We start from the raw sequence: 17,882 nt of genomic DNA on the forward strand, positions 1-17,882 counted from the left end.
ATGATTAGTGAGGATTATTAGGGTAGATTCATAGGACTACCATTCAACCCCTATTGTACACTTTTCTCACCTTCCAATATTCTATGGATGTACAATTGAATATGGCAACTTTCAGGATTAATCAAACCACTGTATTTTGATTCACCAATATATGTATTGCATAAAGGCTCTCCAAACCATTTATTTTATTATTCAAAACTAATTTCCAAACCCTAAATAATCTACAAGATTATAGTATATTTAAATCTACCAATTGGTGTTGAAAAGGAGGTGAATGTCACGCCCTGACCATAGATTGCTTTGTATGTTTCTATGTTTTGTTTGGTCAGGGTGTGATGTGGGTGGGCATTCTATGTTGTATGTCTAGGTTGTCTGTTTCTATGTGTTTGGCCTAGTATGGTTCTCAATCAGAGGCAGGTGTCAGTCGTTGTCTCTGATTGGGAGCCATATTAAGGTAGCCTATTTTTCATTGTGTTTTGTGGGTGATTATTTTCTGTTCAGTGTTTTTTTGTATTCACCGTTCAGGACTGTTTCGTTTCGTTTCTCGTTATTTTGTTTTGTGTTCATGTTAATAAATTATCAAGATGGACACTTACCACGCTGCGCATTGGTCCTCCTCTTCTCATTCCAACGACGAGCGTTACAGTGAATATACACGTATTTACATGGCTTTCTTTCCACGACTGCAAAGCCCGTTACACACCTCCATAACGTAAGTCTGAATACCAACTACTGAGAAGTGCGTAGGGAAGATGTGCATAGGAAAGGCGTACAGTTCCTAAATCTGAATTAGGGCCCTCCATTAATAGAAAAGGTGTGTACAGTTATGGGCAGTGCAGGTACTGTACCAGGTGGTAATATAGCCCGACAGGATGCTCTCAATGGTGCATCTGTAGATGTTTGTGAGGGTCTTAGGGGCCAAGCCAAATTTATTCAGCCTTCTGAGGTTGAAGAGGCACTGTTGTGCCTTCTTCACCACACTGTTGGTGTGGAGGGACCAGAAAGGTCCCAACTCCCAGCTCCACCTGTTACGTTATGTAACTACTGCCAGCTACACGCACAGACGCACGTGAACACACAACCACACACACCATAAACAGCCATGTCACACAGGATATCAAGTGGACGATGGATGACGTGAGTCGGGAATAGTGGTGATCACCTTCCACTCTCTCCCAACCCATGACCCCAAAATATCTCCACCACACACACACAAACAGAATGCACTGATGCACACACAAGCACTAACACACACACACACAGGTGCAGACACACACACACACATAATTTAATCTGGTCACAGTCTAGAGCATCTTGGTGCAGCTGACAACCATTTATTCACCCCACTGACGCAGGCTATATGTAAATGTTTCCTTCTGGAATCCCCCTTTCCCTTCCTCCCAAATGCTTCCTCTCCACTTTCCTTTCTAGCTTTTACTCCTCCTTTCTCCTTTCTCTTGAATGACACACATGCGCACACATCTACGCACACGCACGCACGCACGCACGCACACAAACACACACACACACACACACACGGTGGCAGGTTGTCTGTCAGCAATTGATCAGTCGATGATGGATGTCCTTGGAGTACAAGTTTTGAATACTGTGCTTTCTCTTGTTGCATCTGAAAGCCCTTCTCCCATTAAACCTAAGGTCATTTCTAGCTCCGCCCCTGGACTCGCTTTCTTCCTCAGCATGCTGGGTAAAGTAGTTGAACATTGTCAACAAGATAAGCCCAATGCAAACGGGGAAAGATGAACAGTCAAAGACAGTTTGTGTGTGTTTTCAAGGCGTTGCATGGTTGAGAGGGTGAGAGAGGGAGGGGGGGTGCAGTAGGAGATATGAAAAGTAAGCAGTGTGTGTGTTCTCTTTGTGTGTGTGTGAGAGTAGGAGAGAGAGAGACAGTGTGTGTGTGTGTGTGTGTGTGTGTGTGTGTGTGTGTGTGTGTGTGTGTGTGTGTGTGTGTGTGTGTGTGTGTGTGTGTGTGTGTGTGTGTGTGTGTGTGTGTGTGTGTGTGTGTGTGTGTGTGTGTGCGTGCGTGCGTGCGTGCGTGCGTGCGTGCGTGCGTGCGTGCGTGCGTGCGTGCGTGCGTGAGTGAGTGAGTGAGTGAGTGAGTGAGTGAGTGAGTGAGGAAAGGGATTATTCAGCTTTTCCAATTTTGACCAGTCAAAATCTCACCATAGGGGAGACAGCACAGCAGCCATTTTTAATTTGAGCTCTGTGTATGCAGTAAAAGTCACCTTTATGCACAGATCTAGAATTAGCTTACAATACCCAAATTCTGACCTAAAACATTACAGAGGGAAACATAAAGCTAACCCTAGATCAGTGCTGAGATTCTCTACTCGGCTGTGTATGTTGCCATGAGCCGACTACAGTAATATGAGGCTTTAGGCAGGTTAGGGCAGTAATCCACGTCGTTTTACTAATGTAATAAAAGGTATGAATGTATCACAGGAAGTATCAAATACAATTCTCAAATCTATACACTTTGTCCCAGAAACTCTATACTAGAGAACTCTATACAGGAGATGGTATAGGTGTCACACACACACAACATATCTCTAGCTCTCTGTTTCATTCAACCATGGTAGAAAGTTTCAGTTCGCTTTTACCCATTTTTTTCTCTCTCTGTTTCCTTATTTCTGCATCTGACAGTGGATTGGGAATGATTTCTACCTTTTAAACTAAACCCAGGTAGACCTACTTCTAACCCATGTAGACCTACTTCTAATCCAGGTAGACCTACTTCTAATCCACTAAAGAAAGACAAGAAAAACATAGATTTGATCATTTTGATCATTTTTTAATTAATGAAATGCAACAGAAAGGCAATCAAATTAAGATAAATAATTTTGTTTTTTACACAGGGGAAATATTTTAGTCATATTTCCAACAATGACTGAGACAATTGTCACAAACTATATATCAACCCTACAAAGTAAGTCGTTTCCAGTTGGTCTCAAAACAGGTTGCGCAAAGATGATGTCACTTCACCCAATGTGATGCTTAGAACTGAATCCAGTGTTTCTTTAAGAAAATACAGCTTTTAAAATATTGTTTAAAGACCTACAAAAAGTAATATAACATGGATGTTCACATTAGATTTATTTTAAGCTTTTGCGTCATAGTGTTACAGCAACAATGTTGTTTAAAAAAGTCAGTTCATGTATGTCTCATTTGAAAAGACATTAATGTTCTCCTTGTGAAAACCCCAACACTGAAACACAATCATCCCAGGCATGTATAACTGTCAGGAAAGGGTGGAAGGTGAAATAAAAATAAAAACAAAAAGACACATTTTTGGCAAAGCAGGAAGAAAAGTGACAAGATTAAGCACAATTTTGATTGGATCCTTAATCATTTTTTTTAGACATTCCCCTCTTTTGATTGGCTCTGATTGTCCTTCACAGTCATGCGATGCCAGCAGCATACCACCCTGCATACCACTGCTGGCTTGCTTCTGAAGCTAAGCAGGGTTGGTCCTGGTCAGTCCCTGGATGGGAGACCAGGTGCTGCTGGAAGTGGTGTTGGAGGGCCAGTAGGAGGCACTCTTTCCTCTGGTCTAAACAAAGATCCCAATGCCCCAGGGCAGTGATTGGGGACACTGCTCTGTGTAGGGTGCCGTCTTTCGGATGGGACGTTAAACGGGTGTCCTGACTCTCTGAGGTCATTAAAGATCCCATGGCACTTATCGTAAGAGTAGGGGTGTTAACCCCGGTGTCCTGGCTAAATTCCCAATCTGGCCCTCAACCATCACGGTCACCTAATAATCCCCAGTTTACAATTGGCTCATTCATCCCCCTCCTCTCCCCTGTAACTATTCCCCAGGTCGTTGCTGCAAATGAGAACGTGTTCTCAGTCAACTTACCTGGTAAAATAACGGTAAAATAAAAAATAAAAATGTCATATGGTTGTCATGGAGCCTTCAAGTGCAACAGCCAAGCTACGTGCAGGAAGATAAAGTTGATGTGTTCCCATGGCAACATTGTGGTGAATGTTAAGCCATGTCCTATGCCAACAGGTAAGAGGGGAACCCAGGTGTACTACTTGAATACGATTGCAGGGATCCCCGAATTCAGATTTTATTGAATATTTTTATATTTCTTCATATTGCATTCTAATGTGATGAAACGAAACATAGATGCGCTTTGGTTTAGTATTTTTTTTAGGCCAGATAAATAGCTACATAGATTTCCTCTAGGAATATATAGATATAGAACATCTAGAACTCTCTAGTCTGGACCTTTAAGGATCACCGAATAGAAAAAACTCTTTCCAGTATTTCTAAAAACAAAGAAATCTAGATTTGAAACCCCCACAGGAGAATAAGCAACATTATAATAGACAATAAACCTAGAAGAACAATATACAAAACCAGACCAATGATGATGTGAACAAAAAAATATTTTTCCACTTTTCTTATAAAAACATCCCCCGTCACTAAATCCACCCTAACCACCAAAATGGGACTTGAACCCATCACCTGTCGCATATTTACAGCTTTACCCCTCATGGACCCCATCCCATCTCCACAACGTACTCAGTGCAGGAAGAGAAGAAGTCTAAAAGCTCCTCCCCCTAAGCCAAAATAACTATTCAACAGTCATTGAAAAAATAACAACGTAAAGAGCAACAAAGAGGAATATAGTTCTCTCTTCATGTATATTATATATGTATACTATGTCCAGTTGAATATTAAAGTCTTTATACATAATACTGTACAACACACAGAAATAGACAAATTATTCAGCTGTACCTGAATAGGAGGATATGAGAGGTATTGAAGTGTATGGCTTGACTGTAGAAATAATCATTCCTTTTTGTCTTGTTTTCTGTCTAGAGAAGAAGCGGTTAGTAAATCCATTGATATGTGAATATTCATAGATTTAGGTTTAGTAGGTTTACTTTTTGAGTGTTAAAGACTAGGGTTTCCATGGTGAGGTCTAGACTAGAGACCAACGCACGCACGCACACACACACAAACACACACACACAAACACACACACGCAAACACACACGCAAACGCACTAAAGCACTATTTACTCTCAGCTGTTCAAGTACCAAATGCATCCATTACAACCACTCAGCACATACTCTCTCTCACACACACACTTCAGAACTACAGTGTTTTTGGTCCTTTTGGGATTTCTCAATCCTGCCGTCATTCATTTATCATCAGAGCAGTGTAGCCGCCAGTGTAGTCTCTCTCTCTCTCTCTCTCTCTCTCTCGCTCTCTCTCGCTCTCTCTCGCTCTCTCTCTCTCGCTCTCTCTCTCTCTCTCTCTCTCTCTCTCTCTCTCTCTCTCTCTCTCTCTCTCTCTCTCTCTCTCTCTCTCTCGCTCTCGCTCTCGCTCTCGCTCTCTCTCTCTTTCTCTTTCTCTTTCTCTCTCTCTCGCTCTCTCTCTCTCTCTCTCACTCTCTTTCCCAGTCTCTATTTTATGTCTTCTATATAACCCTTATTTAACCAGGTCTCTAGACTGAGAAGTGAACACATCACATTCTCACTTACAGCAACAACCTAGTAAGAGTCAAACTGACAAACTGCCTGAGAGTAAGTCTATGACAGTCTGACAAACTGCCTGAGAGTCAGTCTATGACAGTCTGACAAACTGCCTGAGAGTCAGTCTATGACAGTCTGACAAACTGCCTGAGAGTCAGTCTATGACAGTCTGACAAACTGCCTGAGAGTCAGTCTATGACAGTTTTTGACTCTATGACAGACAGTAAAACAACTCTTGGAGACAAGACGTAGCGAGGACACTGTCTGTCTGTTTCAGAAGGTCAGTAGAGTACTGTAGTCCCTCTTCAGATCACATTAGATCAGATGACTTCAGTGCTGCGGTCCAAAGTGCTGTTATCCCTTTTGCGTTTGGGATCGTCCACACCCAGTTAGGACCCAGAACCAAGATCCAGAACCAGCAGGAAGTAGAACCAAGGAAGGTCCTCGTTTCCAAACTCTTCTAGATTTGGACAGAACCATGCTTCACTGACACCAGCACCAGTAGCTGGATTCATCCAGGAGAGATGAGGCTGCCATCTTTAAGGCTTTGTTTTGTTTACACTCCATAGTTGTTGCTAGGGGACGATGGCCACGCCCTCGGCGCTAACCAGCTGGCCTGTGGTTGGCTCGTAGGTCCCTGCCAGGTAAAACAGATCCTGGGCCCCACCCCCTGGCTTTCGTCGGCAAATCAGGTGCTCGTAATCGGTGCGACTGAGCACCTGGCAGCGGTGGGAGATGGTCTGGACATCGTTCTCATCCTCATGGCTCGACTGGTACAAAGCATGCTGGGTAGCGGAGGGAAGAAGGAGACAGATGTTAAACACAGAGGTAAATAGAAGACTGAAAGATAAATGAACAGCCTATTCATTAATTACCCCAAAATTATTTAAGTAGATCAATTCTTGATCAACCCTTGATAAATTTGATCAAAAAGTTGATACATTTGATCAAAAAGTTAATCATGTTGTTGAATGATAATCCATCATACCTTTCCGTCATGGTGCCTCTTCCCCAGGCTCGTCTCCTCGGGATGGTAGAACCACTTGACCCTGACCACCATGCTGGAGGACCAGGACTCCCAGAGGCTCTCCACCCGCCCCACGTAGGGCAGCTGGGGCCGACCGGGGGACAGGAACACAGCACAGTCCCCCACATGCACCGTCTCACCACCACGCACAATCGCCTTGTAGAACAACTTACGGGCCTTACCCTTCAGACCACGCCTCTGTAGGGGGAGAGAGGGGGGGGGAGTTAGGAGGGAGTTCAGGTAAGGACAGGTAAGACCTTACTCAATAAGTCAATTCAGTAAGACCTCAGTCAATAAGTCAATAAGTCTGCTTCAGATTGTGTTCACCATTAAGGCTCCCACATGTGTCCTCTGACCTGTGTGGGATTTCCAGACCACTTCCACAGCTGGCGACCCGGCAGGAGGGCGGACATATTAGGATGGGGGATCGGTGACAACATCCTCTGCCTCTTTTCTGCTGGGTGGTCTTTGGGAGGTTTGGGCTGGCAGGCTGGGTTGTGTGTGTTGGGGGTCGGAGTGTGTGTGTTGGAGGCGGGTCCACCTCTCCTCTTGATTTGGTTTTTGGATGCGCTGCTGCTACTATTGGTCCTCCCCTTTGATTTGTACTCCTTCCTGTCCTCTCCTCTATCACTTCCTCTCACCTTTGACTCCCCGGTGACGGACATGGCTGCCTTTGCAACGTAGGAGTGTGGTGTTGCCGAGGCGGGGCTTGGGTTGGGCTTTGTGGTGGGGTCAGGGGTTAAGGTGTTAGACGTCAAGCTCTGTTTGTGTTTGTGTTTCTGCTGCTGGAGCAGCGCTCGGCGGAGAAGGAGGGATGAAGATTCTTCTTCGTCAGAGGAGTAGGAGGAGTCGGAAGAACAGAGGGAGGAAGAAGAGAGGGAGCCAGAAGAGGAGGAAGAGGAAGAGGACGAGGAGCAAACAGAGAGACGTGAGAGGAAACGTCCTGCGCCCGCTGCTGCTGCTCTCCTCCGAGCTACGTCTTCATCTCCATCATCATCATCATCTTCATCCAGCTCAGAGTAAGAGCTAGGGCAGTCACTGGGGCAGTCCAGAGTACCAAACTCTCCCCCCAGACCCGCTAAACCAGACGAGGGGAGCCCCTTTCTGAGGGCTGGTGCCCCCTTCAGGAGCAGCTCAGACTTGGACATTCCACTCTCTCCTCTTCTTTCTCCTTTATTTCTGTCTTTCACCACCAGGGCAGGGTGGATATACCTGAGAGGTGCCCCCTCCTTCACCACCAGGGCAGGGTGGATGTACCTGAGAGGTGCCCCCTCCGCCCCTGCAGATGGACCCTTGTGCCCCCTGCCGCCCCCCAAACGCAGCAGAGCTTTCCCATTCTTTGTTTTGGGCGAGGTCACGCCCTCGTGGTCCAGCTTCACCAGGAACTGTTTTCTGTACCTGTCACTCGACTTCCTGTTGGAGGGTGCCGTTGTCATGGCGACAGAGTCACTTAGCACCAGGGGCGTTACCGAGGTAACAGGCCGGTGGGTTCCGCTTCTGAAGGCTCCAGCGTAACTGTTGGCGATGCTACTGAAAGAGTCAACCTCAAAGGGGGAACTAAAGATGCCCTTGAGGGGTGTGGGAGGGGTGAGGGGTTGTGTGGCTGGGCGGTGGAACACCCCCAGGTCTCGCTGGCGACCCACTCGGTGGGTTTTACGGGACGTCCCGTTAAACAGGAAGAAGTCCGCTGGAAGTCTCTTCGCTGGCCAGCTTATCGAGGAAGTGTTGCCCCCGGTTACTCTCTCTGACGATGTCGTGGCTGAACTATTGGCCTCTGGCTTGACCTTCTTTGGTCGTCCAACTGGAAGAATAAACAGAATAAAGAGAGAGAAAAAGGGAGATAGAGAGACAGAAAGAAATAAAGGGAAAGAAAGAAGAAGAGAGATTTATAAACAAGATGTATGTACCTAACCTTCCTTTAAACCAAGTCAAAGAGAACAAATGATTTGTAACTATAAATTACAGCCCTTACTTTGGAACTGGAGACACCTTGTCACATTTAGTCTGTGTTGAGTTGTGGGAATGCTGTTTGACTGGAGGGCATTCAGATCAGTGACAGTTGGAACAGTGATGACATTAGGCAGGTGGACAGAGATTCCATAGAGAGGGAGAGAAGTTGTGTGATAAAATCATATTCTATATGTGTGTTATATACACTACATGACCAGAAGTATGTGGACACCTGCTCGTTGAACATCGCAGTCCATAGGCATTAATATGGAGTTGGTCCCCCCTTGGCTTATATAACAGCCTCCACTCTTCTGGGAAGGCTTTCCACTAGATGTTGGAACATTGCTGTGGGGACTTGCTTCCATTCAGCAACAAGAGCATTAGTGAGGTTGGGCACTGATGTTGGGCGATTAGGCCCGGCTCGCAGTCGGTGTTCCAATTCATCCCAAAGGTGTTCGATGGAGTTAAGGTCAGGGCTCTGTGCAGGGAAGTAAATTTCTTCCACCCCGATCTCAACAAACCATTTCTGTATGGACCTCGCTTTGTGCACGGGGGCGTTGTCATGCTGAACCAGGAAAGGGCCTTCCCCAAACTGTTGCCACAAAGTTGGCAGCACAGAATCATCTAGAATGTCATTGTATGATGTAGCGTTAAGATTTCCCTTCACTGGAACTAAGGGGCCTAGCCCAAATGATGAAAAACAGCACCAGACCATTATTCCTCCTCCACCAAACTTTAGAGTTGGCACTATGGTAGCGTTATCCTGGCATCCGCCAAACCCAGATTTGTCCGTCAGACTGCCAGATGGTGAAGCGTGATTAATCACTCCAGAGAACGCTTGGCATTGCGCATTGTTGCTCCCAAAATGTATCTCCCGGCAAACAGTTATTGTGCTGATGTTGCTTCCAGAGGCAGTTTGGAACTTGGTAGTGAGTGTTGCAACCGAGGACAGACGATTAATATGCTCTACGCGCTTCAGCACTCGGTGGTCCCGTTCTGTGAGCTTGTGTGGCCTACCACTTCGCAGCTGAGCCATTGTTGCTCCTAGACATTTCCACTTCACAATAACAACACTTACAGTTGATCGGGGCAGCTCTAGCAGGGCAGAAATTTGACAAACTGACTTGTTGGAAAGGTGGTATCCTATGATGGTGCCACGTTGAAAGTCACTGAGCTCTTCAGTAAGGCCATTCTACTGCCAATGTTTTTGCATGGCTGTGTGCTCGATTTTATACACTTGTCAGCAACGGGTGTGGCTGAAATAGCCAAATACACTAATTTGAAGGGGTGCCCACATACTTTTGCATATATAGTGTATGATTAAAGATGGTCTGACTAGTAAGTTGGCCAGGCGGGCCTCTGAAGCAGTTTGCCTTAATTTTTTTAGTTCAGTTCCACTTTCCCACAAGCAAAATAAAAAGTTCTGAACTGGTTTGAACCAAAAGAAAATACCGGTTTATATTGTTCCTTTCTGTCCCTTTCTTAACCTAAGAAATCTACAGTTTTTTTTACATTTAGGTTATTAAATTACTTCACCAATCATTGCGGATAGAGCAGGCAAGCTAATTGTTCACATGCCTGATGGACAGACAAGTGTAGCCTATGGCGCAAGATGCACTGACATTTTGCATGTGGGGAGAGAGTGAGTGAGGGTAAAGGAGGAGGCTTGAAGCGCTGGGCATCTTGTTATGACATGCATTATCTGAATTAGGTCCACAGAATTATACCTAGGAGGAGCGGCTTCTATGAAGCAAACTTTGAATGTCCTGTGAGCTAGTTAGGTAAAAAGCATGTGTGTGCAGAGCAGCACCAGAATTAAAAACATGTCTTACCTTTTTGTAGTTAACAAATGGTCTATAGTGTCCTTAACTAGCATCCATTCTTTTCTAGCTAATAAAAAATCTCTCTCCTATCTTCTGAATCATGATTTTAATGTCAGTACAGTAGCCTCTGCTTCAGAGGGGGAGGGGCCAGTGGTGGAAAAAGTACCCCATTGTCATACTTGAGTAAAAATAAAGATACCTTAGTATAAAATGACTCAAGTAAAAGTGAAAGTAAGCCAGTAAAATACTACTTGAGTAAAAGTCTAAAAGTATTTGGTTTTAAATATACTTTAGTATCAAAAGTAAATGTAATTGCAAAAATATTTTAAAATTGATCATATTAATAAGCAACGCAGACAGCAAAATTTTCGTGTTTTTTTTTATTTACGGATCGCTAGGGGCACACTCCAACACGCAGACATCATTTACAAACGAAGCATGTGTGTTTAGTGAGTCCGCCAGATCAAAGGCAGTAGGGATGACCAGGGATGTTCTCTTGATGATTGTGGGAATTGGAAAATTTTCCAGTCCTGCTAAGCATGTCAAGGAAAATGTATGAAGTAAAAAGTACATGATTTTCTTTAGGATGTAGTGAAAAAAAGTAGTTGTCAAAAAATGTGAATAGTAAAGTAAAGTGCAGATACCCCAAAAACAATTTAAGTAGTACCTTCAATTATTTTTACTTAAGTTCTTTACACCACTGGGAGTGGCTACAGTGCTTCAGAGGGGGAGGGGCAGGAAGCCTAAACACACACACACTGGCAAAGATTTTCAGCTGGCAGGCAGTCAAACACTGGAATAAGTTTCTGAGTGAGGGCTTTGGCATAGGAGCTTTGATGCGTTTTTTTATGGGACTAGAAAATATGCCTGGAACCGGTTCCCATGCTTTTAAAATAACGGTTCAGTTACAGAACAGTATGGATCACTTTTGTTCCAGGTTCCATTTCTGTCCTTCAAAAATGTGGTTATTTTCTGGTTTTCGGTTCTGTTCCCTGAACCGTTTCCAACCCCTTAGGTGGTGGTATCTACAATATGCTTATCTCACTGGTGCTGCTCTGGTGCTGTTGGCCTCAGTCTCAAACAAAAGGGAGAAACCATCTAATACGGTGAACTTATGCTCTGAGCAATTACCTGGTCTCCTCTCCTGGCTCCTTCCTTCTGCCTCTTCATTGTTTGGTCTCTCTGTGGGCTTGTCTCTACTGTCCTGGGTGGAGCTTCTGCGACCACAACGTCCAGTTGAGAGCAGGGCTGGAGAAGGCTCCGCACCTGAGTGAGAGAGAGAGAGAGAGAGAGAGAGAGAGAGAGAGAGAGAGAGAGAGAGAGAGAGAGAGAGAGAGAGAGAGAGAGAGAGAGAGAGAGAGAGAGAGAGAGAGAGAGAGAGAGAGAGAGAGAGAGAGAGAGAGAGAGAGAGAGAGAGAGAGAGAGAGAGAGAGAGAGAGAGAGAGAGAGAGAGAGAGAGAGAGAGAAAATGACAGAGAGAGAGAGAGCAAGAGAGAGAGAGAAGTAGGGCAAAACAGACATAGAGAATGAATCTCTCAACACAGAGAATGAATCCCTCAGAGTCTGGACCTAATGTTGACAGACCATGTCTTTACCCTCCAGGAATGTATACTCTGTGTGTGTGTGTGTGTGTGTGTGTGTGTGTGTGTGTGTGTGTGTGTGTGTGTGTGTGTGTGTGTGTGTGTGTGTGCGTGTGTGCGTGTGTGCGTGTGTGTGTGTGGTGTGTGTGTGTGCAGTATACTCACAGTGTATCTGGTACCCATTGGGCAGCAGGCGTATGTTGGGCAGGGAAATCCTTCCTCTGTCTCCATCATCAAACTCCACCATCACACTGCCCTTCTCCTCCTCGCCCGGAACCCCTCTGTGGACGTTTCCAGGGTAGAGACAACGGGAGCGTTCGCTCCAGTAGGCACACACACGTGTCCCAGCAGTCAGGATGGCCTCTGTCTGTGGCCGCACGTCCAACACCGCTTCTTGTAATATCTGTTCTAGAGAGTAGATTCTAGGCCTGTTCCCTCTCTCCCCCTCGATCACTACACGGAATCTAGGAGAGGGAGATTGTATTAAATGTATTACAAGTCATTCAGCCAATCCTTTGTATCAACATGCCTATCTGTGATTAAGCAGGCCATATGAGTTGGTGTCAGTAGGTGTCAGTAGGTGTCAGTGCCTTACATGTCAGGCAGGTCCAGAGTGTGTAGTCGGGCAGCATACAGCAGCTCATCCTCCTTAGATATCAACACCTTCAGACCATCCACCAGCATCTCCCTGCTCAGCACACAGTTAAGCACTGCTGCAGAGAGAGAGAGCAAGAAGGAGAGAGAGAAAATATGAACATTTAGCCTGGTATGTGACCCTGTGAGACTGTGGTGTGTGTGTGTGTGTATTCTCACCTGGTTCTCTGTGTGTGTGAGGTGTATGCTCCATGTCTTCCTCCTCCCCCTCAGAGAAGCTGCTCTCCTCGTCCAATCGGAATCCTTCATCAGCTGCAAAGCTCTCCAGAAGCCGGCTCACTGCACGCCCCTTAGCCTGCAACAGGAAACAGGAAATGACATCATTAGAATATATATCTCTTTAAACTCCTTTTAATTATTTTTTTATTTTTATGTAATCGTTATTTACCTAGGCAAGTCAGTTAAGAACAAATTCTTATTCACAATGACGGTCTACACCGGCCAAACCCGGACAACAATGGGCCAATTGCGCAGCGCCCTATAGGACTCCCAATCACAGCCGGTTGGGATACAGCCTGGATTCAAACCAGGGTGTCTGTAGTGACGCCTCTAGCACTGAGATGCAGTGTCTTAGACCGCTGCGCCACTCAGGAGCACCAAACCAGTGATCACCCTCCCAGGTCCTGGACAGCTACAGGGTGTGCAAGCTTTATTTCCATCACAGCACTAATTCAAATTATGCTCATCAATGAATCTGGTGTTTTAGTGCAGGCCTAGAACAAAAGCATGTAATCTTTTCCATACATTGCTGCCAGAACTACCCCTTTCTTTCAACACACATGAACACTGATGCGCACACACACACACACACACACACACACACACACACACACACACACACACACACACACACACACACACACACACACACACACACACACACACACACACACACACACACACACACACACAAACACACTAGTGCTGAGTGATTCATTTCTGTTTTTTTTTGTTTTTTAAACAACTAATTGACCAATTATTTTTTATTTAATTTAGTTTTATTTATTTTTTGAGCTAAATGTGCATTACACCAGTCTAGTGTGTTCTGGTGAGAACAGCCCCGAGGTGGGTCTAAACACACACACACACACACACACACACACACACACACACACACACACACACACACACACACACACACACACACACACACACACACACACACACACACACACACACACACACACACACACTGTCCTATTCTGGTTTGAGCTGGTTTCTTAATGATGGCTGATGATGGAGCTGCAAAATCAGCCTGTTTGACAGGAATTCTGCCTGTATCTGGGCTTTCCAAAGAGTGTGTGTGTGTGTGTTTGTTTAGTACGCGCGTGTGTGTGTGTGTGTGTGTGTGTGTGTGTGTGTGTGTGTGTGTGTGTGTGTGTGTGTGTGTGTGTGTGTGTGTGTGTGTGTGTGTGTGTGTGTGTGTGTGTGTGTCTGTTAGTGCCTCAGGGCTGTTCTCACCAGAACACACTAGGCTGGTGTTTAGTCCCACCTCAGGGCTGTTCTCACCAGAACACACAAGGCTGGTGTTTAGTCCCACCTCAGGGCTGTTCTCACCAGAACACACTAGGCTGGTGTTTAGTCCCACCTCAGGGCTGTTCTCACCAGAACACACTAGGCTGGTGTTTAGTCCCACCTCAGGGCTGTTCTCACCAGAACACACTAGGCTGGTGTTTAGTCCCACCTCAGGGCTGTTCTCACCAGAACACACTAGGCTGGTGTTTAGTCCCACCTCAGGGCTGTTCTCACCAGAACACACAAGGCTGGGGTTTAGTCCCACCTCAGGGCTGTTCTCACCAGAACACACTAGACTGGTGTTTAGTCCCACCTCAGGGCTGTTCTCACCAGAACAAACTAGACTGGTGTTTAGTCCCACCTCAGGGCTGTTCTCACCAGAACACACTAGACTGGTGTTTAGTCCCACCTCAGGGCTGTTCTCACCAGAACACACTAGACTGGTGTTTAGTCCCACCTCAGGGCTGTTCTCACCATAACACACTAGGCTGGTGTTTAGTCCCACCTCAGGGTTGTTCTCACCAGAACACACTAGGCTGGTGTTTAGTCCCAACTCAGGGCTGTTCTCACCAGAACACACTAGGCTGGTGTTTAGTCCCACCTCAGGGCTGTTCTCACCAGAACACACAAGGCTGGTGTTTAGTCCCACCTCAGGGCTGTTCTCACCAGAACACACTAGGCTGTGGTTTAGTCCCACCTCAGGGCTGTTCTCACCATAACACACTAGGCTGTGGTTTAGTCCCACCTCAGGGCTGTTCTCACCAGAACACACTAGACTGGTGTTTAGACCCACCTCGGGGCTGTTCTCACCAGAACACACTAGACTGGTGTTTAGTCCCACCTCAGGGCTGTTCTCACCATAACACACTAGAATGGGGTTTAGTCCCACCTCAGGGCTGTTCTCACCAGAACACACTCGGCTGTGGTTTAGTCCCACCTCAGGGCTGTTCTCACCAGAACACACTAGACTGGTGTTTAGACCCACCTCGGGGTTGTTCTCACCAGAACACACTAGGCTGGTGTTTAGTCCCACCTCAGGGCTGTTCTCACCAGAACACACTAGACTGGGGTTTAGTCCCACCTCAGGGCTGTTCTCACCAGAACACACAAGGCTGGGGTTTAGTCCCACCTCAGGGCTGTTCTCACCATAACACACTAGACTGGTGTTTAGTCCCACCTCAGGGCTGTTCTCACCAGAACACACAAGGCTGGTGTTTAGTCCCACCTCAGGGCTGTTCTCACCAGAACACACAAGGCTGGGGTTTAGTCCCACCTCAGGGCTGTTCTCACCAGAACACACTAGACTGGTGTTTAGTCCCACCTCAGGGCTGTTCTCACCAGAACACACTAGACTGGTGTTTAGTCCCAACACAGGGCTGTTCTCACCAGAACACACAAGACTGGGGTTTAGTCCCACCTCAGGGCTGTTCTCACCAGAACACACTAGACTGGTGTTTAGTCCCACCTCAGGGCTGTTCTCACCAGAACACACTAGGCTGGTGTTTAGTCCCACCTCAGGGCTGTTCTCACCAGAACACACTAGACTGGTGTTTAGTCCCACCTCAGGGCTGTTCTCACCAGAACACACTAGACTGGTGTTTAGTCCCACCTCAGGGCTGTTCTCACCAGAACACACTAGACTGGGGTTTAGTCCCACCTCAGGGCTGTTCTCACCAGAACACACTAGACTGGTGTTTAGTCCCACCTCAGGGCTGTTCTCACCATAACACACTAGGCTGGTGTTTAGTCCCACCTCAGGGCTGTTCTCACCATAACACACTAGACTGGTGTTTAGTCCCACCTCAGGGCTGTTCTCACCAGAACACACTAGGCTGGTGTTTAGTCCCACCTCAGGGCTGTTCTCACCAGAACACACTAGACTGGTGTTTAGTCCCACCTCAGGGCTGTTCTCACCAGAACACACAAGGCTGGTGTTTAGTCCCACCTCAGGGCTGTTCTCACCAGAACACACTAGGCTGGTGTTTAGTCCCACCTCAGGGCTGTTCTCACCAGAACACACAAGGCTGGTGTTTAGTCCCACCTCAGGGCTGTTCTCACCAGAACACACAAGGCTGGTGTTTAGTCCCACCTCAGGGCTGTTCTCACCAGAACACACAAGGCTGGTGTTTAGTCCCACCTCAGGGCTGTTCTCACCAGAACACACAAGGCTGGTGTTTAGTCCCACCTCAGGGCTGTTCTCACCAGAACACACTAGACTGGGGTTTAGTCCCACCTCAGGGTTGTTCTCACCAGAACACACTAGGCTGGTGTTTAGTCCCACCTCAGGGCTGTTCTCACCAGAACACACTAGACTGGTGTTTAGTCCCACCTCAGGGCTGTTCTCACCATAACACACTAGGCTGGTGTTTAGTCCCACCTCAGGGTTGTTCTCACCAGAACACACTAGGCTGGTGTTTAGTCCCACCTCAGGGCTGTTCTCACCAGAACACACTAGACTGGTGTTTAGTCCCACCTCAGGGCTGTTCTCACCAGCACACACTAGACTGGGGTTTAGTCCCACCTCAGGGCTGTTCTCACCAGAACACACTAGGCTGATGTTTAGTCCCACCTCAGGGCTGTTCTCACCAGAACACACTAGGCTGTGGTTTAGTCCCACCTCAGGGCTGTTCTCACCAGAACACACTAGACTGGTGTTTAGTCCCACCTCAGGGCTGTTCTCACCATAACACACTAGGCTGGTGTTTAGTCCCACCTCAGGGTTGTTCTCACCAGAACACACTAGGCTGGTGTTTAGTCCCACCTCAGGGCTGTTCTCACCATAACACACTAGACTGGTGTTTAGTCCCACCTCAGGGCTGTTCTCACCAGAACACACAAGGCTGGTGTTTAGTCCCACCTCAGGGCTGTTCTCACCAGAACACACAAGGCTGGGGTTTAGTCCCACCTCAGGGCTGTTCTCACCAGAACACACTAGACTGGTGTTTAGTCCCACCTCAGGGCTGTTCTCACCAGAACACACTAGACTGGTGTTTAGTCCCAACACAGGGCTGTTCTCACCAGAACACACAAGACTGGGGTTTAGTCCCACCTCAGGGCTGTTCTCACCAGAACACACTAGACTAGTGTTTAGTCCCACCTCAGGGCTGTTCTCACCAGAACACACTAGGCTGGTGTTTAGTCCCACCTCAGGGCTGTTCTCACCAGAACACACTAGACTGGTGTTTAGTCCCACCTCAGGGCTGTTCTCACCAGAACACACTAGACTGGTGTTTAGTCCCACCTCAGGGCTGTTCTCACCAGAACACACTAGACTGGGGTTTAGTCCCACCTCAGGGCTGTTCTCACCAGAACACACTAGACTGGTGTTTAGTCCCACCTCAGGGCTGTTCTCACCATAACACACTAGGCTGGTGTTTAGTCCCACCTCAGGGCTGTTCTCACCATAACACACTAGACTGGTGTTTAGTCCCACCTCAGGGCTGTTCTCACCAGAACACACTAGGCTGGTGTTTAGTCCCACCTCAGGGCTGTTCTCACCAGAACACACTAGACTGGTGTTTAGTCCCACCTCAGGGCTGTTCTCACCAGAACACACAAGGCTGGTGTTTAGTCCCACCTCAGGGCTGTTCTCACCAGAACACACTAGGCTGATGTTTAGTCCCACCTCAGGGCTGTTCTCACCAGAACACACAAGGCTGGTGTTTAGTCCCACCTCAGGGCTGTTCTCACCAGAACACACAAGGCTGGTGTTTAGTCCCACCTCAGGGCTGTTCTCACCAGAACACACAAGGCTGGTGTTTAGTCCCACCTCAGGGCTGTTCTCACCAGAACACACAAGGCTGGTGTTTAGTCCCACCTCAGGGCTGT

At 47.0% G+C, this 17,882-nt stretch overlaps 1 protein-coding gene across 1 annotated transcript in view; it reads right to left on the minus strand.

Annotated features, from left to right (window-relative positions):
* Nucleotides 1–2,784: 2,784 nt before the first annotated feature.
* Nucleotides 2,785–17,882, minus strand: part of LOC139571380 (BAH and coiled-coil domain-containing protein 1-like) — a 141,691-nt gene continuing 126,593 nt past the window's right edge. The window contains exons 19-25 of the mRNA XM_071394198.1: nucleotides 12,699–12,834; nucleotides 12,481–12,598; nucleotides 12,051–12,349; nucleotides 11,437–11,571; nucleotides 6,889–8,333; nucleotides 6,494–6,730; nucleotides 2,785–6,290 (exon numbers count right to left, since the gene is read on the minus strand). Coding sequence (XP_071250299.1) covers nucleotides 6,081–6,290; nucleotides 6,494–6,730; nucleotides 6,889–8,333; nucleotides 11,437–11,571; nucleotides 12,051–12,349; nucleotides 12,481–12,598; nucleotides 12,699–12,834 — 2,580 coding nt within the window. The 3' untranslated portion in view covers nucleotides 2,785–6,080. The remainder of the gene's footprint in view (nucleotides 6,291–6,493; nucleotides 6,731–6,888; nucleotides 8,334–11,436; nucleotides 11,572–12,050; nucleotides 12,350–12,480; nucleotides 12,599–12,698; nucleotides 12,835–17,882) is intronic.

This window comes from Salvelinus alpinus, chromosome 3 (genome assembly GCF_045679555.1).
Source record: "Salvelinus alpinus chromosome 3, SLU_Salpinus.1, whole genome shotgun sequence".
NCBI lineage: Eukaryota > Metazoa > Chordata > Actinopteri > Salmoniformes > Salmonidae > Salvelinus > Salvelinus alpinus.